The sequence below is a fragment of the Geotrypetes seraphini genome, chromosome 1 (genome assembly GCF_902459505.1).
Source record: "Geotrypetes seraphini chromosome 1, aGeoSer1.1, whole genome shotgun sequence".
NCBI lineage: Eukaryota > Metazoa > Chordata > Amphibia > Gymnophiona > Dermophiidae > Geotrypetes > Geotrypetes seraphini.
In genome coordinates this window covers 286,297,129-286,322,133 of record NC_047084.1, presented here as the reverse complement: position 1 = coordinate 286,322,133, position 25,005 = coordinate 286,297,129, and the positions used below count along the sequence as shown (strand labels likewise).

General features: G+C 43.3%; 1 protein-coding gene across 1 annotated transcript in view; it reads right to left on the bottom strand.

Annotated features, from left to right (window-relative positions):
* The window catches only part of ATRN (attractin), a 333,522-nt gene that overhangs the window by 17,636 nt on the left and 290,881 nt on the right, over positions 1–25,005 (bottom strand). Inside the window, exon 27 of the mRNA XM_033953188.1 lies at positions 2,003–2,110. Coding sequence (XP_033809079.1) covers positions 2,003–2,110 — 108 coding nt within the window. The remainder of the gene's footprint in view (positions 1–2,002; positions 2,111–25,005) is intronic.

Below are 25,005 nucleotides of genomic sequence, written 5' to 3'. Positions count from 1 at the left end.
TGTGCTCATGTGGGCAAGATTTTGATCTCTGCTGCTCAGGGGAATTGAATGCATGGAAGATATGGGGTTTTTTTGGAGGACAGAATTGTCTCCTTGTTGAACAGACAGACACTGTGGCATAGATTATGTGATTATACTGTATATCCATACAGGAGTCTTTCATTATACCCACAGACCCCTTGAATTTATCTTATAAAAAATTCTCTACACTGCATGGTGCATCTCTAAGACTACCCTGTACATCTTTTTCCCTGGTCTGATGTCCACAGAAATAAGAGTTTGCAGGCCTTTATAGCTATGACAAGGCTCCTGATACCATATTGAAATCATTATAGGTCACACTTAATGAGTACTTATATTTCTCTCCTTTCTTTGGTATGCAAATGAACCCCTCCTGCTTCTGAGAATCCCCCCCCCCAAGAGAATTTATAAGTCTCTTCTAAAATAGACTGCATAACTACAATCAATAATTTAGTAGGATGATAAGCAGAAAGCAAAGCATTGCATTCTGAAAAAAATGTACCCTCTTAAAAGCCAAGATCTCTGATTAGTGACTTAGTGGAATGAAAGAATGAGCCCTGCATTTCTTAAGAGTTATTCAGAGTAGACCGAAAACTACATACTGCTGTGATAATTAGAATGTTTTGAATCCCGGAGCCTCCTAGACATGCCATTTGGTCTGTGTGTTTTTATTTTTAACTAGTCCAAAATCCAGGACTTCAAAACAAAAACAAAATTATCAAAAATACTGTGAAATATAAATTACATATATAACGAAAGAAGTGCTCAGAACCATAAAACTCTTACTTAATAGGAACCCTCACAGCACTTCTCTTGTTCCTGATCACCACCCATACCACAGTGAAGTAGTAATTTCACTTATCTTAGTTATGGTGGTCACACATCGACATTCAATATCTATATGCATCATTATCTAAAAGCATTCAATAGTGTCTTATAAAATTCACCATGGTGAGTCAAAATTATCATAATGCTCTATCACAGCTCTCCTCTACTCAGATCTGGGTTTCACCTGAAGGCTTTATCAGGAGGAGAAGGCTTTATCCCTAGATTAAATACTTATATATGTAATTCATATTTCACAGTATTTTTGGCTATTTTTTTGTTAATTTTTTTATTTTGGTTTTGAAGTAATAATAATAATAATAATAATTTTATTTCTTATATACCGCTATACCATAAGTTCGAAGCGGTTTACAAAGAAGGTCGTGCAGTGTTTACAGCAGGAGACATATGTTTACAACAAGATACATATGTTTGGAACAGGAAATAAGCTAGGAATTGGAACCAGGGATTTGAGATACATAGGTTAAGTTGAAGAGTGTGCATAATAAGTCGGAATTACAATGAATAATATACAGGGAATTACAATTTGGAAGCGATAATGGGGGAAATTTACAGAGAGGAGAAGATATTGCAAAGAGAGCAGGGACAAGATACAGGAACAGGAGATGATTACAATGCGATACAGGTTAATACAAATTGAATAGGATATTACAAAGTGACCAGGAACAGGAGAAGTAGAGGAATTTGGACTAGTTATTGTTAAAGCAGGACTAATAATTCAGTTTTTTTTATATATTCCTTTTTTTCATACTGTATTTATTTGTCAACAGGATGTACATAGGCTAGATTCCCATATTCTCCACTATGCATCCTGAATACTGGTGGTATCAAGATAATGAAATAAATACATATTTTAATAAATATGTGCTACCTCAATATCACAAGTAGACATTTTAGAAACTTTTAGGAAAAATACATGTTTTATAAGTGACCCATTTACTTTGCATAGATTCAATTTTTAAAAAATAGACTGTAGTCTGGGAAATACATACATACATACCTACTGTACTGAATGCAACATCTTGAATGACTAATATTGTAAATGAATGAGCTAAATACAAATAGTTTTAAGTCATTACACAGAAAATCAGTAACTGTTGGCAGTGCATCCTATGAAAGAATGGAGGTTGCTCACCTTTATACTTCCTCCTATTAAGTCAGGTGGCTCTTCTTCCATTTCCAAGGCAACATTGATGGAAGCAAAAGGCCGACTGGCCATCTGCTGCATCTCACGAAGCAGTTGCTATTGAATAAATACAACAATATTAATATACCACTTCTTAGTGGCTCTGGAAAACACATTTTATAATATAGCTTTTTCATGGTTTTAATTGATATGTATTATTAACCTCCTCACCCACTCCACACTTATAAATATGTATAATCTAGATATTCCTTACCAACAGAAAATAGAAGTATGTTCAGTGTATTATAGAAACTTCTTCATGGAGCTCGTTCTTCATATATTCAAGCTAAATGTATTCAAATTACATATGTGGAAAACTTGTGGTAAATGATGTTTGTTTGGGCTGATTATCACACTTTCTTTGTGCGCATATCCAAAGGAAACCTAAACTCCAGCATACATGGGCACCTGCTTCTGCACTTAAATATGAGCCTTGCTTAAAACATCCTGAAGCCAAGCACCCCTGATTCTCTTTCCTGTTTTATCTATACAAGACTCCTACTACCATGCTTCTTCCCCTCACCCTATTTCCATCCTCCTAAAGCCAACTGTGATACGTCCAATATAACTGCTTGCCAGTAATGAACTGTCAGTTTTGATCTTTCATTACCTTTGTCAGCAAGTCTTCCACGCATATTTATTGTGCATTATGTGATATGTGCCATTTTAAATAAAAATAACTTTTCTCAATTTGCCGTGCAAGCATTCGAAATATATAGTTTGAGTACCGTATTTTCGCGGATATAACGCGCACCATTGTAAAACGCGCACAGGGGTATAGCGCGCAGAAATCACGATGATATGTACAAAAACTTTTCTATACCGCGCTCAGGCATATAACGCGCATGCTGCCCGACTCTCCTTTCGCCCGCCCTGACTTTCCGTGCGCTGTCCCGACTCTCCGTTCACCCCCCCTGACTTCCGTGCACTGTCCTCCCTTGAAGTCCTGTCCCCCCTTGAAGGTCTGTCCCCATCCTGAAAGCCTGATGCCCCCCCCGACGTCCGATACATCCCCCCCCCCCGGCAGGACCACTCGCACCCTCACCCCGAAGGACCGCCGACTCCCCAACAATATCGGGCCAGGAGGGAGCCCAAACCCTCCTGGCCACGGCGACCCCCTAACCCCACCCCGCACTACATTACGGGCAGGAGGGATCCCAGGCCCTCCTGCCCTCGACGCAAACCCCCTCCCCCCAACGACCGCCCCCCCACAAGAACCTCCGCCCGTCCCCCAGCCGACCCGCGACCCCCCTGGCCGACCCCCACGACACCCCCACCCGCCTTCCCCGTACCTTTGTGTAGTTGGGCCAGAAGGGAGCCCAAACCCTCCTGGCCACGGCGACCCCCTAACCCCACCCCGCACTACATTACGGGCAGGAGGGATCCCAGGCCCTCCTGCCCTCGACGCAAACCCCCCTCCCCCCCAGCCGACCCGCGACCCCCCTGGCCGACCCCCACGACACCCCCACCCGCCTTCCCCGTACCTTTGGAAGTTGGCCGGACAGACGGGAGCCAAACCCGCCTGTCCGGCAGGCAGCCAACGAAGGAATGAGGCCGGATTGGCCCATCCGTCCTAAAGCTCCGCCTACTGGTGGGGCCTAAGGCGCGTGGGCCAATCAGAATAGGCCCTGGAGCCTTAGGTCCCACCTGGGGGCGCGGCCTGAGACACATGGTCGGGTTTGGCCCATGTGCCTCAGGCCGCGCCCCCAGGTGGGACCTAAGGCTCCAGGGCCTATTCTGATTGGCCCACGCGCCTTAGGCCCCACCAGTAGGCGGAGCTTTAGGACGGATGGGCCAATCCGGCCTCATTCCTTCGTTGGCTGCCTGCCGGACAGGCGGGTTTGGCTCCCGTCTGTCCGGCCAACTTCCAAAGGTACGGGGAAGGGGGGTGGGGGGGTCGTGGGGGTCGGCCAGGGGGGTCGCGGGTCGGCTGGGGGGGAGGGGGGTTTGCGTCGAGGGCAGGAGGGCCTGGGATCCCTCCTGCCCGTAATGTAGTGCGGGGTGGGGTTAGGGGGTCGCCGTGGCCAGGAGGGTTTGGGCTCCCTTCTGGCCCAACTACACAAAGGTACGGGGAAGGCGGGTGGGGGTGTCGTGGGGGTCGGCCAGGGGGGTCGCGGGTCGGCTGGGGGACGGGCGGAGGTTCTTGGGGGGGGCGGTCGTTGGAGGGAGGGGGGTTTGCGTCGAGGGCAGGAGGACCTGGGATCCCTCCTGCCCGTAATGTAGTGCGGGGTGGGGTTAGGGGGTCGCCGTGGCCAGGAGGGTTTGGGCTCCCTCCTGGCCCGATATTGTTGGGGAGTCGGCGGTCCTTCGGGGTGAGGGTGCGAGTGGTCCTGCCGGGGGGGGGATGTATCGGACGTCGGGGAGTCGGCCGGGCAAGAGGGCTTGGGCTCCCTCTTGCTCCGATCGTGGATGCGGGTGCGGGTGGGAGCGCGTGCGAGCGGTCGTTCGGGGTGGGGGTGCGAGCGGTCCTGCTGGGGGGGTGAATCGGGCGTCGGGCGGGGTGGGAACTATGTTTAAAAACTTTTGTATACCGCGCTCAGGCATATAACGCGCGAGGGGTATGCGCGGTACGTAAAATCACGTATAACGCGCGCGTTATATCCGCGAAAATACGGTACATTAAGCTTTCTGCACATGATGAAAGGTCGGGTGATAAAAACACTATTCTTTTGCACCTAAATATGAAATTGTATAAGAAGTTTTAAGGCTCATAGTTAGGTGCAAAAGAACATGCACAGATGTGTATTAGAATATCTCCCATATTCAATGCAAGTTTTCCCTACACATTTAGCTTGAATATATGATAAAGTATTATGAGACGAAGTGCATATGGTCATGAACTGTCAGAACCATATGCTCTCCTCCCTTTATAAAAATAACTGTCACATTTAATATCCTTTCCTAAAGGTACACTATTTTATTCTTAAACATATTTCTTCCAGTAAAATTACATAAATTAGCACCATTAAGTGAACTGTGAATGATCACACATGCAAAATTATGGGCCCTATAAGAACTGCACATAGGTAAATTCTGCATCAAGGTTACACAATTCTGAAACTGTGGCAGATTTCCATATAATCTGCACATTTAAAACTTTTCATGTCAGTTTCAATATAAAAAATAAGAATTTTTAAAAACCTTTCCACCCATGTAGATATTTTAATTTATTATTTTGATATTAACATTTATATTCTGCCACAAACATGCCAGTTGGCCTCTTCACAGTACATCAGGAAATAAAAAATGAGAGCAATCATCAAATGATTCATATACATAAGAACAGCTACATTAGGTCAGATCAACGGTCCATCACTTCCAATATCCTGTTTCTAACTGTGTCCAATCCAGGTCAGAGGTACGTGGCAGGGTCATAGGAGTAAGCTCTGTGAGTGCTGTGGATGCTTGAGAATAACCCCACTATTCAACAACCTCCTTAACTAAGTTCATGAAGAAGTAATTTCCATTGGGTTTAGCACCCCCAATAATTTTGAAAAGTTGGCTCTTATGGACAGGATCCTAAAAAGTATAGACTCCATTGTTAAACGCTACTATATTAACTGTTCTTTAGCAACACATTTTATAGTTTGTGTGTTGAATTTTAAAAAAAAAAAATTCTCCAATTTGTGCTTATTTTTATTTTTTTTTTACTTTCTTTATTGAACTTGTTGCTGAAGAACAAAAGTATAAACAAACTTGCCACAGAAAAGAAAAAGGAATATATCTAAATTTAAAGGAAATCTAAAAGTTAACTTCCATTTCTCACTAATCTGCAAGATGAGGCGGGATCCATTTCACAATACAGTCAAACCTCGGTTTTGCAAGACATAGTAACATAGTAGATGACGGCAGATAAAGACCTGAATGGTTCATCCAGTCTGCCCAACCTGATTCAATTTAAATTTTTTCTTCTTAGCTATTTCTGGGCAAAAATCCAAAGCTCTACCCTGTACTGTGCTTGGGTTCCAACTGCCGAAATCTCTGTTAAAACCTACTCCATCCCATCTAAATGCTCCCAGCCATTGAAGCCCTCTCCAGCCCATCCTCCCCCAAACAGCCATATACAGACACAGACTATGCAAGTCTGCCCAGTACTGGCCTTAGTTCAATATTTAATATTATTTTCTGATTCTAGATCCTCTGTGTTCATCCCACGCTTCTTTGAACTCAGTCACCGTTTTCCTCTCCACCACCTCTCTCGGGAGCACATTCCAGGTATCCACCACCCTCTCCGTAAAGTAGAATTTCCTAACATTGCTCTTGAATCTACCACCCCTCAACCTCAAATTATGTCCTCTGGTTCTACCATTTTTCTTTCTCTGGAAAATATTTTGTTCTACGTTAATACCCTTCAAGTATTTGAACGTCTGAATCATATCTCCCTTGTCCCTCTTCGAGCAAAACATTCCTGCAAATCGTGCCTCTCAAACCGAGCGTTGACTTGATTTGCAAGTGCCCTCCCCCCCGGCGATCCGGATCCCCCTTGCAATCCGGCATCTCCCCACTCGCATCGCCCACCCCACCCGCAACCCGGCATCCCCCGCCGAGCAACCAAACACCATCCCTTCCCCCGCTTTGGCACCGGCACCAGCACCAACGCACAGGACATGCTGGTGCCTGAAGATCCTCCCTCTTGGCTGGGCTGGGCCTTGAGCATCTGCACATGTTCAAGGCCTTCTGGTCTCGCTCTCTCCAAGGTGATTAAATTTGCAGATGACACTAAACTGTTCAAAGTTGTTAAAATGCATGCAGCTTGTGAAAAATCGCTAAGCAGACCTTAAGAAATTGGAAGACTGGGCGACCAAGTGACAGATGAAATTTAATGTGGACAAATGCAAAGTGATGCACATTGGGAAGTATAATTGAAATCACAGTTAGCGGATGCTAGGGTTCACCTTGGGTGTTAGTGCCCAAGAAAAGGATATGGGTGTCATCGCAGACAATACGGTGAAATCTTCCGCCCAATGTGTGGTGGCAGCCAAAAAGCAAACAAGGTGCTAGGAATTATTTAAAAAGGCATGGTTAACAAGACTAAGAATGTTATAATGCCTCTGTATCATTCCATGGTGTGACCTCACATGGAGTATTGCATTCAGTTCTGGTCGCCTTATCTCAAGAAAGATATAGCAGTACTAGAAAAGGTTCAAAGAGCGGTCAAGATGATAAAGGAGAGGAGGAGCGTGGGAGCCCTGCTCCGCCCCCCTCCCGACACAGAGGAGCCGACTTTTGGACAAACTTTGCCACCGGAGAGCCTGCCTTCTTTCCAGTACCCCCGGCATCGAGAGAGGAGCGTCGGAGCCTAACATAGCATTTAACATAACATAACATAACAGAAAACTAACATAACATTTAACACAGGAAGGAACTACAACAACCAGCAGACATGAAGCTTTTATTGATCCTATTGATCTATCTATTAAGCAATAACGTTAGGGACGTTATCTCACTCTATCCAAAACCTTACTCCGTTCACTACCCTGACACACCCATTAGGCTGCTAACTAACCAACAGGAAGAAAGAATAAATCATATTAAAATAATCACAAGCAACAGTAGACCTCACCGCACCCTCAAAAAAAGGACAAGGGAAATAAAACCCATCAAAATCACTACACACACCTCAACCATCACTACTACCTCTGTTCCCTGCGCCTACCTCAACACCAGATCAGTAAGGAACAAAGCTTTCTTAATCAAAGATTGGATCATCAGCAAGAAGTTAGCCTGCCTCTTTCTAACGGAAACATGGCTACTGTTAGAAGAGGATCCAATATTTAACGACCTAATACCAGATAACTACAAAATTCACATGTTAAATCGTGAAGACAGAAGAGGGGGAGGACTGGCTGTCATCCTTAAGGAAGAACTTGAACTTGAATTAACAGACTCCAAGATAACCAACCAACTAGAAACACTAGCATGCAAAATTAGTAACAAGGATCTAGAAGAGTACCTCTCCTGCATTCTATTTTATGTCCCGCCAAAAAGCTGGTCAAAGGCCAAAGAGGACTTCTACGAATTCATCTTACATAACTCAATTACTCCGTCTTACAATATTATAGCAGGAGACATAAACCTACACTTAGAGAACAAGGACAATCCTGACACAAAAGATTTTTAAAACTTCCTATCCTCACTCAACTACAATCTCCCTTCATCCACACAAACTCATGAGAAAGGCCATCAGTTAGACTTGGTATCTATGTCCTCAAAAGAAATCCTAAATCCCACTATTTCTATATCCGACGGCATCTGGTACCACGACATCTGGTCCGATCACTTCACCTACTACTTTAACTTAATCTGGAATCAACCAAAAGAAAAAACTCACCCAAAGATAAAAATAAAAGAACATCTCACAAGGGGCCACATCAACCCAGAGGAATACTGGGCACACTACGAATCGCGCGAGGAGATAAATGAAGGGGATGAGTTCTGGGAACAGTGGACAAAAACAAGCACATCCATCTTAGATAAAATAGCCCCTAAACGAAACAGAACAAAATGCTCAAATAAATATAATAAATGGTTCGACTCTGAACTATTAAAAATGAAACAATCAGTAAGACGACTAGAAAGGATCTGGAATAAAACGGGAGAAATACCAGACCGGAACAACTGGAGATCCAACATAAAGGACTACAAACAACTGATAAAAGAAAAACGAAAAACATTCTACTCATCCAAAATACACACATCCAACACGAGTTCAAAAGGAATCAACACTAAAGAACTGTTTAACCTGGTCACAAATTTATTTGATACCACACGCCACAATCAATCCATGCACGACACAAAACTCCCATCAGCAGACGATCTAGCACAACACTTTGACTCAAAAATTGTGAACCTAAGGAACACGTGCCCAACAAACAACACACATGCACATCAAATAGCCAACACACATGAAAATGAAATACCAGTGGATATGTTTTGGAACTCATTTCAAGATCTAGAATGGAATAACTTCATAAAACTCTATAACAAATATACTAAATCACACTGCATTCTAGATCCCTGCCCCCCCAACATTATGAAAGCAGCTCCTTTAGACTTTAAACTAACACTATGGAACTATATGACCAATAAGTTCAAAAACGGGAAATTCCTAATGAATAACGGTCACATTATAATCACCCCAATTCCAAAAAATCGCAAACATTCCCTAACATCAGTAACCAACTACAGACCGGTAGCGTCCATTCCATTCTTCGTAAAAATAATGGAAGGTTTAGTACATACCCAATTGATGGACTACCTTGATCAGTTTTCTCTACTACACGAAACCCAGTCCGGCTTCAGACCTCTGTTTAGCACTGAGACGGTGATAGCAGCGATCCTAGAACACTTACACAACCTATTCACCAAGGGCCATAACGCCTTAATCATGCAATTTGACATGAGCTCGGCCTTCGACTTGGTGGACCACAAAAAATTACTACAATGTTTAGACGCAATCGGCATTGGAGGTGAGGTACTTGACTGGTTCCAAGGATTCCTTACAGCCCGCACCTATCAGGTACGCTTCAACTGCAACCTCTCTAAAACATGGAGAAACCCATCAGGCGTTCCACAGGGGTCCCCATTATCCCCTCTACTCTTCAACGTCTATATATCATCACTAGGCATGCAGCTGGCCCAGCGAGGTATAAAAGTATTCAGTTACGCGGATGACTTTACAATCATTATCCCGTTTACTACGTCTCCCTCCGAAATCACCCCCACAGCAACAGAAGCACTAAACCTGATGGAACAATGGACCACAGAATTCAAACTCAAACTCAATTCAGATAAAACTAAATTCTTTATAGCCTCGCCACACCCACATATCACGACAAAATCACTACGCATTAACAAACTCAACTACCCTATTCAACCAACAATGAAGGTTCTGGGGGTAATACTGGACCAAGGTCTAACTATGAAAGACCATGTAGACTCCCTAGTCAGAAAAGGATTTTTTACTCTCTGGAAACTTAGGTCCATTAGAGCATACTTCGACACATCAGCATTCAGAATTCTGGTACAATCCCTAATACTAAGCCACCTTGATTATTGCAACATTACCCATCTGGCAATCTCTCGGAAGCAAATGCAGAGACTACAACTTATACAAAATGCAGCAGTCAGGTTGATCTTCGGGTTGAAGAAGTCCGATCACATAACCCCTTCCTACCGACTCCTGCACTGGCTGCCAATGGAAGCTCGCACGAAGTTCAAGCTAGGATGTCTCTGCTTTAAGGTATTATCAGGTCTAGCCCCTAAATATATAATAGACCTCTTCTCATTCCCAACTAACAGACATGAGAGAAGCACACACCTGAAATTTGTTTCCCCACCGGCTAGAGGATGCAGATATAAGAGACATCATCAACAACTTCTATCGTACCAAGCAGCCTTATGGGGCAAAGACCTAGGAAAACTAATCACACACTCAAACAACTATAGCGAATTTAGGAAACACCTAAAAACATACCTGTTCTTGAATTACATAGGTAACGAATAAGGACAATAGCCCCCTTCGTAATTCCACCCATATCTGATCTTGCAAACTGTTAATCTCTAATCTCTAAACAATGAATGTTCCAATCAATTTATGAAACTTTTCTAACTCATTGTAAATAGCACGGAACTTCCCGGTCCGGCAGTATATAAACTGTTGTTATTATTAATGTTGTTAATATCAGATGTTCACTGTTATACTCTGTAATTCGCTGTCTGTACAGTTTCACCTCATTGTAAACCGCCTAGAAGTCGCAAGATTGTTGGCGGTATATAAGAATAAAGTTATTATTATTATTATAAAGGGGATGGAACTCCTCTTGTATGAGGAAAGACTAAAAAAGGTTATGGCTCTTCAGCTTGGGAAAAGAGACGGCTGAGGGGAGATATGATTGAAGTCTAAAAATCATGAGTGGAGTAGAATGGGTACAAGTAACATAATAAATGACGTGGATCGATTTTTCATTCCGTTAAAAATTAAAAAGACTAAGAGACACTCGAAGTTATAGGGAAATACATTTAAAACCAATAGGAGGAAATATTATTTCACTCAGAGAATAGTTAAGCTTTGTAATGCATTGCTAGAGGTTGTGATAAGAGCGGATAGCGTAGCTGGTTTTCAAAAAGGTTTGGACAATTTCCTGGAGGAAAAGTCCATAATCTGTTATTGAGAAAGACATGGGGGAAGCAACTGCATGCCCTGGATCGGTAGCATGGAATGTTACTACTCCTTGGGTTCTGGCCATGTACTAGGGACCTGGATAGGCCACCGTGAGAACGGGCTACTGGGCTTGATGAACCATTGGTCTGACCCAGTAAGGCTATTCTTATGTTCTTATGTAGGATGCCACAAGAAAAAAAGAACGCATCTAACTTCAAAACAGCAGGTTTCAATAATAAAAATTGATGCATTCTTTTCTGGGTGTCCTTGGAAACATCTCGGTAATTTGAACTTTGACATTCATAAAAGCAGTATCCTTAGAACAGAAAATCATTTTAAGGAACCAGTCTATCAAGATCCAGAATACAGGTTACCAATAAAGTAAAAATATATGGGGTCCATATTAGATCTCTAAAGCAATTCTGTTAAATCTAAACTAACCATTTTCAAAGAGGGTGCTTGACCAGCACCTTTCATCACCTATGGGAGATAATGTGTACACTCTTGACACAAAAGATATTGATTCATTTTGTACCTTCAGAATAGTTGAAACAACATATATATATAGTTTTGAAATTGCTGCCATCCATAGGAAATTAATAAATCTCAGGTTCTTACAACTGCACCGCCAATGGAATTAAGGGGGGGGGAATAAGGGTGCATTTTATGGAGCAAATACATCCCCCCCTTAATTGCTCTGGCGGTGCAGCGTTGTAGGGCAGGAGCTTTCAACCTCCTGCCCTTCCCTCTGGCTGACTCCCAAGTGACAGTGGCAGAGCAGCGCAGAAGGCAGGCGCAAACTTTTCGCTTCCTGCCTTGTTCCACGCTGCTCCATGAAGGAAGGAGAAGCCACCATTATATAGCCGTCCTACTGCCGCCAGCGCTGCCTTGTTCCTTCCCCTTACATACGCCAAACTCCCATCCGCACAGATAACAGAGCTTTCAGCATCTTGCCCTTCCCTCTGGCTGTCTCCCGAGTGACAGAGCAGCGCAGAAGGCAGGCGCGAACTTTTCATTTCCTACCTTGTTCCACGCTGCTCCGTGAAGGAAGGAGGAGAAGCCGTCCCACCGCCGCCAGCGCTCACCCTTCTTGCCGTGCTGCTGATTGGCTCCGTTCCCAACCCGGCCCACAAGGTGAGCAACTGGGGCTGGAGCAGCCGAGCTCGGGATAGCAGCGAAGAAGCATTGTGTCTCTAAGACGAGGAACCAGATCTTCCTCTTGCATGCACGCACAGCACCAAACTCCCATCCACCCACCAACCAATTGACTAATGAAGCTGGCCTGGAACTGAGAGAGAGGGAGGGGCAGGTCCCGGCCGAGCTTTCATGCATTAGTGCTGTCTGGATTTTTACTTTTTAAAAGTATGTTACCAGCTGCCGGTGCTGCCCCTGGCCTGGACAGGCCGTTGCCCTCAGCCGCAGAGGTGCCATGAGTTTCAGCTCCATCTCCTGCGCTCTTTGGTTGCCCCAATCCTAGGCAGCTTTACCAAAGACATGGAGTAACTTCTTATGGCAGCTCTGATCAAACTGCATTGTACATTCGTATGTTAGGTAAGCATGGCATTTAAACAATAAGATATATCAGTGTTCTTTCCTATAATTATTAATGAAAGAAAAGAATTTACAAGTGTTAAGACACTTTAATTTGTTATTGATAATTTTTGGCTAAGCAAAATGCTTTTATTTTTCTGTAGGGTAATGCAAATATTGTTTAAAAGAGTTGCAGGGCTATGTTTTTGTTTTTTAGCCTTGGGTTGAAAAAAATGAATGCTTTGTAGCTCTGCAAACACTATCCCCCTGCCTGCCTGTCACTAGGCCTGCCTGGCTGCTACTAGGCCTGTTTGCCCTGTGCCGGCCTACCACTAGATCACCAGAGGTGGGGGGGGGGGGGGGGGGACAGAGCCTGGCAGGGAGAACTTGGTTCAGAATGTTTTTTTTCTTGTTTTCCTCCTCTAAATCTAGGGTGCTTCTTATAGTCAGGTGTGTCTTATGGAGTGAAAAATATGATAATTTTCTATGAATTACAGTATGGTCTTTAACCAGTGCCAATTCTTTCTGCTGTAAATCCTCAACCTCTGTGATATATTTACTAAAATCTCTAATACCAGTTTGAACAGTACTTTGTTGCTGAATAACTCAATTATTTTTGTAATAAATTTCCCGTAAGGACTAACAGAGACTGCTCCAAATGTAAAATAACATCCCAGAGTCTCTAATGAAATATTTTTGGATCTCACCAATGTAGAAGCCAAAGTGCTTGGCCCTTTAGGTTTTGCCACTTGTATTACAGAAACTAAAGTTCCAAAGTCTTATTCTGCCCTCAACTGCTCCTTGCCCTGAAGAGGTGCTGAGTGAGGATCTGCTAAGGTGAAGAAAAACTCAATTTTGGAATATCTTACCTGCTAGCTTTCAAACTTGGGAAAAGGTAAACTTGGGCTTTAGGAAGTTATTTCATTGTCCTTGTCTTTTACTTTTTTAGTTTAGTACTCTGATTTTTTTCAGCAAGGTCATTTTAGGCAATAGTGTAGCTTTTACAGTCTCTATAAGGGTATATAAAAGTGTTTCAGTCTAGATTTTAGGTTTGCATTTCAGAGTATAAGATCAGATTGAGGAATAGATAGCAGTTGAGGAAAATCTCTGTACAGCTAGGAAAGTAGCCCTACAGAGCACATGTTTTGGAAAGGTCTTTCCAGTTAGGCAGTTAGAAACTGCTTTTTAGTTTAGTGTCTTTCAGTTAAACAAAAGTGCCTGGTTAAAGGGAAAAGTTAAAAGGGCAGGATTAGTGCAGGGTGACTCATTCAGGAGGTGCAGCTGACATCACTTTCACTTAGAAGCACAGCTAACACAAAGGTAACCCAGACCTCAACTGCTCCTTGTACTGAAGAGGTGCTGAGTAAGGATCTCCTAAGGGGAAGAAAAACTCCTTTTGGAATATCTTACCTGCTAGCATTTAAACTTGGGCTTCAGTAGGTTATTTCATTGTCCTTATCTTTTATTTGTTACTTCAGCACTCCGATTTTTTTCATTAAGTGATTAGTATTTTAGGTTTACATTTCAAAGCATACAATCAGATTAGGGTAAAGATAGTTGAGGAAAAGTCTCTCTGTAGTGTTTAATTCCCTCCCAACTACTTCAAGGCTGATCAGACAATTAGGAACAGGGCATTGCTTGTGTAGGATTTTTTTTCTGCCTTCTCTTCATTGTTTTTTTTCCCATCAAGTGCAAATACTTCTGCAACCACAGTATGGCTGGGAAGCATCATGTGACCAAAATTGTTGTTCAGGTTCTGTCTCTGTGCAGACAGAAAATGCTACCCAGGCAGAGGAAGTTGTTCCATGTGTGAGCTGTCTTCAGCTTGAATCCCTCATGAAGGAAGAAAATTAACTGAGAGAGGAGGAGGCAAGACTGAGAAGCATCCATGAGAATGAGAGGTACATCAATGAAATGCTTCATGATGCATCAAAGATTTCCAGAAGTGGAGAACAGATGGCCATGCTGAGGGAGGAAAGCTGGTCTTAGATTACAGGATCCTGCATGATTGATACTGTGACTCCACATGCCATTGAACTGAAGAACCAGTATGCAGTATGTAGTCTTATTAGAATGTTTATTTTCTTATTTTTTCTCATCTATCTCTATTTTATTTTTTCATTACTCTACTAATTGTCATTTTTCTAGGTACTTTAGTTAGATTGTGAGCCTTCGGGACAGTAAGGGAATATCTAAGTACCTATTTTACTTATAATTTTAATGCAACCTATTGTCTATTTTTTCTGTAAACCGCTTACATAGAAACATAGAAAAAAAAAACACATAGAAAAAGACGGCAGATAAGGGCTGCGGCCCATCTAGTCTGCCCACCCCAATGACCCTCCCCTACTTATCTCTGTGCAGAGATCCCACGTGACGATCCCATTTCTTCTTAAAATCAGGCACGCTGCTTGCCTCGATCACGCTTAGAATCCTAACGGAGTTTAGCGGTATAAAAGAAATAAATTACATTACATTACAAAATTACATGACAGATCTGAAGAGGAGATGAGACCCCATGCCATGGAGAGGAAGGACCAAAGCTTCAAATCTCCAAAGTTGCTGGATCCATGACCACTAGAAGGCGTAAGGTAGTGGTGGTTGGTGATTCCCTTCTGAGGGGGTACAGAGGTGTATATCTGTAGACCAGACATGATATCCTGGGAGGTATGCTGTAGGACAGTTGAAGCTCTTACAACCAGTGCAGAATACTGCAATTAGATTATTAGGCCGGGCATATATTTGTGATCACGTGACACCTTTGCATTTAAAATTCCATTGGCTACCAATGGAATTTAGGATTAAATTTAAGATCCTGATGTTGGCACATAGAGCATTATTTCAGCTACAGCCTTCATATCTTTCTAACTTGGTGCTATTTTATACCCCAAGGTGCTTATTACAATCTCTGAATGATAATAGGATAATCGTTCCTCACATCTCAAAGGCACATCTTGCCTCAACTAGAGATTGTGCATTCTTTTATTTAGTTCTGCGGTTATGGAATAATCTGCCCATAGACTTGAGAAAAGAAGAATCCTAAATAAATTTTAACTTTTGTTCTTAATCTCTCCTTTTCTATTTTTAAAGGAGTTCTTTTCTTGATGAATGTAATTTATGCATTGTAAACCACTTGGATTTTTTTAGGCCGTTATGCGGTATATAAAGTTTTTAATAAACAAACAAAATCAGCATTCTGCTTAGCCGCCACATCAATCCTGTAAAACTTGGAGAAGGTGTACAAGGAGGACCATGTAGCAGCCCTGCAAATCTCATCCAAAGACACCGCTGAGGACTCAACCCATGAGGAGGAAACCCCTCTAGTAGAATGAGCCCGCACCCCAGAGGTGGCGTCTTTCCTGCCACTACATATGCAGAAATGGCCACTCAAATCCATCTCGAAATGGTAGCCTTAGAGGCAGGCTTGCCTTTGCGGGCAGGACCCACCAGGACAAACAGGTGGTCAGAGACATGAAATTCGTTGGTGCCCTCCAAATACCGCAGCAAAAGCTTGCACACATCCAGGGACTGCAGCACCCAGTCTTGGGCCTTTGAGCTAGAAGCTGAACTTCCTGATTCACATGGAAAACAGAAACCACTTTCGGAAAGAAGAAACCGTACACAAAAGCACCGTGCTATTCATAATACGCAAGAAATGATCACGACAACAAAGAGCTTGAAGCTCTGAAACTCTCTGACCTAATGTGACAGCCACAAGGAATACCATCTTGATAGTGAGATCCATCATCAAGGACACCTGCTCCAAAGGCTCATAAGGCGGGCAAGCCAGGGAGCTGAGAACCATTCAGATTCCACATCAGACAAGGGAGGTGCAAAGGAGGCCTCAGACAAACCGCACCCGCCAGAGCTAAACCATGTCAGCATACCATGGCCGCCTTGGCCAATCAGGAGCCACCAAGATCACCGCCCCTCCCCCACCCCCGTGCTCTGCTAAACGATGCAACAGACTCCCTATCATGGGCAATGGAGGGAAGGCATAAGGAAGACCCTCCTGTGGCCAGGACTACATCCGAGCATCCAGGCCATCGCTGCCGGCCTCTCGAGGACTGTAAAACCGATCAGCCTTCTTGTTCGCTATGGTCACCACCTTGAGGTCAAACAGTGGTGCCCCCCATCGGTATACTATGCTCTCCGGTAGCATAGTACACTGGGAATGCTCTCTGGGAGAGAGACCACTCTCCAGGGTCCAGTGTCTGTTGACTGAGAAAGTCTGCCTGAAAATTGTCCACGCCTGCCACGTGAGCAGCGGACAGCACTACCAAGTCTTTCCGCCTTGCAAAAGAGCAGCTGAGCCTCCACGCTCAGGGAGGGACTCCTTGTGCCCCCCTGACGGTTGACGTAAGCCACCACCGTTGATTTGTCCGAGAACACTCGGACAGCTCGATGATAGAGACAACCCTGGAAATGCAGGAGGGCCTGAAAAAGTACTCTCAGTTCCAGATGATTGATCAACCACTTGCGCTCCAAGGGCACCCACCAGCCCTGCACCAGAACAGACATGCAGATTATTCCCAGCCAGAGAGACTCGTGTTTGTTGACAGAGTCACTCAATCCGAAATCCGGAGAAGAAAGCCCCTGACCAGCGATAGGGGATGCAACCACCACATCATGCTGCTGTGTGCTGCCGCCACCCAAGGCAGGAAAACAAGCAAAGGGTCCCGCGGCCTGATATAGCATATTCACAAATTTCAGGGAAAAAAGATCTCCCGCGGTGAGAGTCACCCTTTGCGCCTCAGACTTAGAGTGCTTGGAAGACTTATGAGGCTTTTCTACGAAACTGTGCTTGTGTTTCGCCAACACGCTGCCAGCACTCCCGAGAGCCCCCAGATGCAATTTTCATGAACATTGGGGTAGAAGGCTCAAGTTGGGTTTCCCCAGAAGTGGAAGGCACCACATCTGTGCAAACTTCACCCCCCTCGAGGGCTGCAGCACACATGGAACATGGCTGCGCATCTGACAGCCATCCGCCGCAAACAAGGCATGAATCCGTCCCATTCTGGCCTGAGGAGACCATCTGTGAAGTTTGGAGCAAAAGCAATCCTGGTCGTGCCTCCATGGAACCGCTCAGCCTGAGCTACACCCACTAGTGGATGAACCTGGGGTGAGCAAGCTCCTGATCCTGGAGCCCCAGTCTGACCTGCAGGCTGTCCAGAGGGCTTAATGCAGTACAGGGAACACCTCAGAAGCAGACGTTCTCTAACAGTCTGTGATCTTCCGCTGCAAGGATATCACTGCAGGGAACCTCCACAGCATGAGGGCAAACCCACGAAGGAAATACCGAAAAAATACTGAAAACTAGCAAAAGAAACACGAGCAGAATAAGCTCCTACAGGTTGGCTTGTAGGAGAGCAAGACTGGTGTTCAAGGGGCATGCTTCAGGATATGCTAGCACAGGGAGGAATTAAGACTTCAATCATCTGAGGCTTCCTACAGTGCCTGGTGGCAAAGGATGTATAAACCCACTGGTCCTGGAATAAAGGGGCATTGTAGAAAAACTTCTCTTTACACTGATTAGCTTACACTCTCTCACACAAGTGGTAAAGAAACTTTCAATGAACAATTACAAAAGTTATACAAAATAGATGGATAGTAGTATTCACTAATGCAGCACATGAAGGTTTTTCAAGAAAATTAAGAACATAAGCAATGCCTCTGCTGGGTCAGACCTGAGGTCCATCATGCCCAGCAGTCCGCTCACGCGGCGGCCCAACAGGTCCAGGACCTGTGCAGAAATCCTCTATTTATACCCTTCTATCCTCTTTACCAGCAGGAAACTGTCCAATCCTTTCTTAAATCCCAGTACCGTACTCTGCCCTATTACATTCTCTGGAAGCGCATTCCAGGTGTCCACCACACGTTTTAAAGAAGAACTTCCTAGCATTTGTTTTGAATCTGTCCCCGTTCAACTTTTCCAGATGCCCTCTTGTTCTTTTATTATTTGAAAGTGTGAAGAATCTGTCCCTCTCTACTCTCTCTATGCCCTTCATGATCTTATAAGTCTCTATCATATCCCCTCTAAGTCTCCTCTTCTCCAGGGAAAAGAGACCCAGTTTCTCCAATCTCTCAGCATATGGAAGGTTTTCCATCCCTTTTGTCAGACGTGTCGCTCTCCTCTGAACCCTCTCGAGTATCGCCATCTCCTTCTTAAGGTACGGCGACCAATATTGGACGCAGTATTCCAGATGCGGGCGCACCATCGCCCGATACAACGGCAGGATAACTTCTTTCGTCCTGGTTGTGATACCCTTCTTGATTATACCTAGCATTCTATTTGCTTTCTTAGCGGCCGCTGCGCACTGTGCCGTCGGCTTCATTGTCATGTCCACCATTACCCCCAAGTCCCTTTCCTGGGTACTCTCATTCAATAACATCCCTCCCATCGTATAGTTGTACCTCAGGTTTCTGCTTCCCACATGCAGTACTTTACATTTCTCAATGTTGAACTTCATCTGCCATCTCGTCGCCCATTCCCCTAGTTTGTTCAGGTCCCTTTGCAATTCTTCGCAGTCCTCTTTAGTCCGAACTCCACTGAATAGTTTGGTGTCGTCTGCAAATTTTATTATCTCACACGTCGTCCCTATTTCTAGATCATTTATGAATATATTAAATAGTAGTGGCCCGAGCACCGAGCCCTGCGGAACACCACTTGTGACCCTCTTCCAGTCCGAGTAGTGGCCCTTCACCCCTACCCTCTGTTTCCTACCCGCCAACCAGTTTCTGATCCATCTATGCACATCTCCGTCCACCCCATGGTTCTTCAGTTTCCGGAGTAGACGCTCGTGAGGCACCTTGTCAAAGGCTTTTTGGAAATCTAGGTATACGATGTCTATGGGGTCTCCTTTGTCCGTCCGTTTGTTGATTCCTTCGAATAAGTTAGTTAAGCACGATCTCCCCCTGCAGAAACCATGTTGGCTTGGTATCAGAAGTTCGTTTCTTTCCAAATGTTCATCGATGTTTTCTTTTATCAGCGCTTCTGCTATTTTCCCCGGAACCGAGGTCAGACTCACTGGTCTGTAGTTTCCCGGGTCACCTCTTGATCCCTTTTTGAAGATGGGCGTGACGTTGTCTATCTTCCAATTCTCTGGTATCACACCTGTTTTCAGGGATAGGTTGCAAACTTGCTGCAGTAGTTCCGCTATCTCCTCCTTTAATTCCTTCAGAACCCTTGGATGGATTCCGTCTGGACCCGGGGATTTGTCAGTTTTTAGTTTTTCTATCTGCCTGCGCACATCTTCAAGGCTCACTTCCATGGATGTTAATTTTTCTGCTTGATTTCCATTGAAGAATTATAAATGAAAGACAGATAGAGATTTGTAAACCTGCTAGAGAAGCACCAGGAGGTGTTGCTCTCTCAACACAGACATGCACATGTTTCAGTGAGAGCAAGATATCCCCGCCTCCTTGCTGAAACTAGTTAAGTTTTTATAGGTTTCTCAGTCATGTACAGAGTAGGAAAAATGCATATTCATTAGTTCAGATAACCTTTTACTGTAGCTAAGGTTAAGCCATAAACCTCTGTTTCTGTTAATCTCTTTCATGGCCCTTTGCCAAACTCTGGATTGTGCCATTTCTTATGTTGCTAGCAAAACTTAAATTGGTCCCTTAATTGGAGGGGTCATGATTGATGAATGAGGAGTAGATTCCTATGCATATCACATGAGGTCACAGTGGCTCTCTGAACTTCTGTGAGATGTGTATATCATCAAAGAAAAAAAAATCCATAAAATGAAAGGAATACAACCTCCAGCAAGATAGCAGCAGTTATTTAGTGTAGCAACTAAAAGAGTATAGTATTGCTAAAGACAGAAGAAGATTCATAGGAAAGGAGACGTGCATCAAAAAGGGAAAAGAAAAAACGTGATGTTGATTGTAACACTTTACAGAGGCTAAGTTTATAACTTTATTGTTTCAAGGCTTCATTTTGACAACTTTTACCAAATATTCACATTCTACATTGCCTCGTAATTAGGCCAGCTACAGTCATAATGGTTCTTATCTTTTGTGTGCTATAGAGGTTTGCAAAGAGGAATATCAGTGAGAGGCTTATATGAAAAAAATGAAGAAACAGTGAAAAATTAAGTGTCCATCACTGTAAAGTTATTCTCATCTCTCTTGGGCCTGGGGGTAAGAAATGGGGGGAAGAGTCCTATTATGACGCAACCAGGCACATGTCAGGGGGAGGATGTAAGCAGGACATGTCTGTTGCATCATTACTTTATTATTATTCTTTATTCTTGTTATGCTGCCTATACTAAGCGGCAGGTCAAAGTGGTTTACAACACTAAAACATCAAATGAAATTAAGAAAATAACTACAATTTTTTATGGAAAAGAAGCATTCTCACATAAAGTGAGTTATTTCTGAGATGGATAACCTGGACACTACAGCCATTTACCTTGTGGACGACTACCTTGTGTATGCTGGAAACTACAGACATTTTAATACATATTTTCTCACAGTCTAAAACAGCCTTTCTTTACAAATTAATCAGATGGAACAGCCTGTACTCTGCTATCTGTGAACATATGTATCCTTTGAAATGCTAACCCAGCTGACCTCTGCTACAAAGTTTTTGTCTCCATTCCCTGCTGGGAGGATACTTCTCTAAGGCTCTGCTGAGCTGTTATCAGTGCTGTATGACTTCACAGATGCAAGGCACCCTGGAAAGCCATAAACCATTTATAATGAGCAACATCCTCTGCAGAAGACGACTGATACCAAGACAGAACTTTTAAAAGAACATGCTGGACATTTGCCTATGGGAACCAGGTGCAGCTGGGCTGCTGGAAGGTCATCCTTGCATCTTTGTTTCTACTTTCAGCATCCTGAACCACAAATCAGCCTCAGCAAGGTGATAAGGAAGAAGTTCATGAAGTGCCCTCTGTTTCTGGACTGCCCGGGCCCCTCTCGTGGGAGGGAGTGAGAGAGGCGTGGACTGAGAGGAAGAATAGTTAGATATACATTTTTTTTTGTATCAATAGGGGATCATGACCAGAATTTGGGGATGTACTTTTTGGAACAAAGGAAGAATTTCTCTGTATAAAAAACGTGTGCATCACAGATAGGGCCAGAGAGATTCACTTACTTATGCTACGGGGAACTGCTAGCCCCCTGCTAAGCATATGTGTGAAGTTCTTCTCTCCATTGCATATTCTGAACTGACAATATATTTATTTCTTTCTGTTATGTTTGCTGCTATAATTTTGTAAGCCATTATACTAACAATAAACAAATATTGTCTGTTTTGGAAGATACAATGCCGTCTCGTAGTCATTCCAATGAGGTAAACAAAGCAGCCTTTACTTCATTTCTAAAAAGTTAACTAAAGGGAGAAGGTGTGGGGTGGATTTCCAGTGAAATTCCAAAAAGACCAAGATATTAAAGGTTAAACACCTTCTTGTATAGCCAAGTTTTTAGGTGATAGAGACTAGTGCTGCCCGATTCGAATCAATTCACTTTAGGTGAATCGATTTGGTTTTTTTAAAAAAGAAAAAAAAATCAGCCTGGCTGATTCAGTGACTGATCCTCCCCCTCGCCACCTAAAGCAGGAGTGGCAGCACTGCCTCTTGCTGGCTGGCCATTGCCGCTCCTGCTTTAGGGGGCGAGGGTCAGTCGGGAAATGCTGCAGCAGCGTCCTCTGGCTTTCCCCCGGTCTCCCTTTACAGCAGCCAAGTGAGCACTAGCGCTTAAGAGTTCCAGAAAGAAGAGTTCCCCGGCCATGAACCTCCCCTTCCTATGCGTCCTAGTGACAGCACAGACCTGGCTTTTTCCTACTTCCACCCTGCCCGCAACAAGCCCGAGCCTGTACCTGTCCGATGTGCTAGCATTTTTCAGCTAAGGGAGTGGGGGGTTAGAGAAGGAATTAGAGAGGGGTGTTGTGGGAAGGGAGTGCAGCCCTGACCAGCCACCTTTGTTGTCTGGTGATTTCATGAGTCTCTGGTTGCATTTCCTTCTGACTGCATCCACAATTAATTTCTTTCTGCCTCCTGCACGCTTCCTCTCCCTGGACCCCATTCCCTTTCCAACCAACATCTCTCTCTATTCCTCCATGAGTCCAACTTTTCTTCCTCTCTACTCCACCCCTATTGACAATGTGCCTCCCTCTCTATCTCTAACCATCTATCTTGAGAGATTCAGGCATCTCTCCCACCCCTTCTACTGCCACATCCAACATTTCTCCCTTTCTCATCCCCGGATTATGTGTAGCATTTTTCACCGCTGCCCATTAGCCCCATGCCCATTTCTCCTTCTATCACTATGTCCAACATTCCTCCCCCTTGCATCCCCTTCAATCTGCCCTCTCCACCACCATATCCACCATTTCTCCCTCTCATCCTTCTATTCCCAATACATCTCTACCTCACTCCTCTCTCTCTATGCCCATTTCTCCTTTCTTCCTTTTCCCATGTGCACCATATCTCTCACTCACATACTCAGGCCCATCAATTCTCCCTTTCTATTCCTTCCCTTCTGTGTCCCAAGTTCATGCCCCTTCCCTTCCTTCTGTATCCAAGTTTCCAAGTTTATTTACATTTTAATGTAACAAATATCAGCGTGTATCTGGCCAGTTTACAGAGCTAAAAGCATAAAAGTAAATGTAAAAACGGGGTAAAAAAGAAAAGGTGAAAACAAAGTAGATGAAGACGATGCCATACCTGTACTTGAGGAACATAACTTAACATTGTGCTTATTGACCGCATAATCAGAAATTCAACACGGTTTACAAAAAGTTATAAAAGTAAACATGTTACATGAAATAAGATGATTTGTTAAACAGTCAAATATTTAGAAAAAAGATAGGTCTTCAATTGTTTTCTAAAATGGCCATAGGAATGGGTAGTAAGCAACAATATTCGGAATTCATTGTCATGAAGAGCTGCCTGAGATATGATTCAGAAATTTCTTACTCCTGCAACCCTGGACAGATGGAAAATTAAACAAAGGATGAGTTCTTCTACTATGTCTGTATGATGCTAAAGAAAATCTATTGACTAAGTAAGAAGGAGCTATACCATAAACAACCTTGTAACAGAAACAGCCTAGTTTAAACAATACTCGGGCCTCCATTGGCAGCCAATGCAATTCGCGATAAAAGGGTGTAACATGATCAAATTTCTTCAGGCCATAAATCATTCTGATCGCTGTATTCTGTATTATTGTAAGTCTTGCTAATTCTTTCTTGGTGACTGTCAGATAGATAATATTACAATAATCGAGAAGACTCAGTAGTAACGATTGAACCAGTAATCTAAAAGCAGTAAATTCAAAATAAGATCTAATTGTTCGCAATTTCCATAATGTGAAGTGGCATTTACGCACTACAGCATCTATCTGAGCATGTATTATAAGATGCTGGTCTAAAATAACTCCCAAAATTTTAATCGTTGAATGAATTATATACTGAGTTGAATTTATATTAATAGAAGATTCAGAAGAAATATTACTAGCAGTCGCCATGAAAAACTTTGTTTTGCCAGAGTTTAGATTGAGCTTAAATTTTTGCATCCAGGAATCCATCTGTTTCATTACAATTTCATCTTTAGTGGTAATCTGGGATAGTGCTGAAGTAAAAGGTATGACAATAGTAATGTCGTCAGCGTAACTAAACAGTTCTACACCCAAGTTGCTCAAACATGAGCCCAATGATGAAAGATAAACATTGAATAGTGTAGGTGAAAGTGGAGAACCCTGAGGAACACCACATGGGTTATATTCAATCCACAGGGAGTGGGGGAAAGGAAAGTTTATAATTACATTGTAAAAATAATAGTAAATGGAGAAATGAAGAGAGGAGGAAAAACATCAGGGAATGGGTGTCACTTCATAGAAGCGTTTTTTTTTGTGGAGTGTGTTGCAGTTGAAGAGGGTTATTGTCAAGTGCTATGGAATGTGTCTTGGAATAAGAAGGTTTTGAGTTTGGTTTTGAATTTATCAAAAAACTTTCCTTGGCTGAGGTTTTTCTCAGGTTTCTGAGGTTTTTGTTTCTTTTTTAACTGTGTCTATCCCCGGGCATAAGGAGCCTATGATTGATGGTCTTTAGCCTTTGTGGCTGAGAAATGCCTGGCTAGGACTGAAGTGTCCTGTCTGTGTCTCTGAGGCTCGTTTTGAGTAAAGTGTTTAGTAAAGCCAGTAGCTCAAGACAACACAGTGTTTATAGTTTTGTCAAATTATCAAAGTTACTATGAGTATTTTTTTTTTTTTTACAAAATTACCTTTAAAGAAATTTTTGCACGTGAAT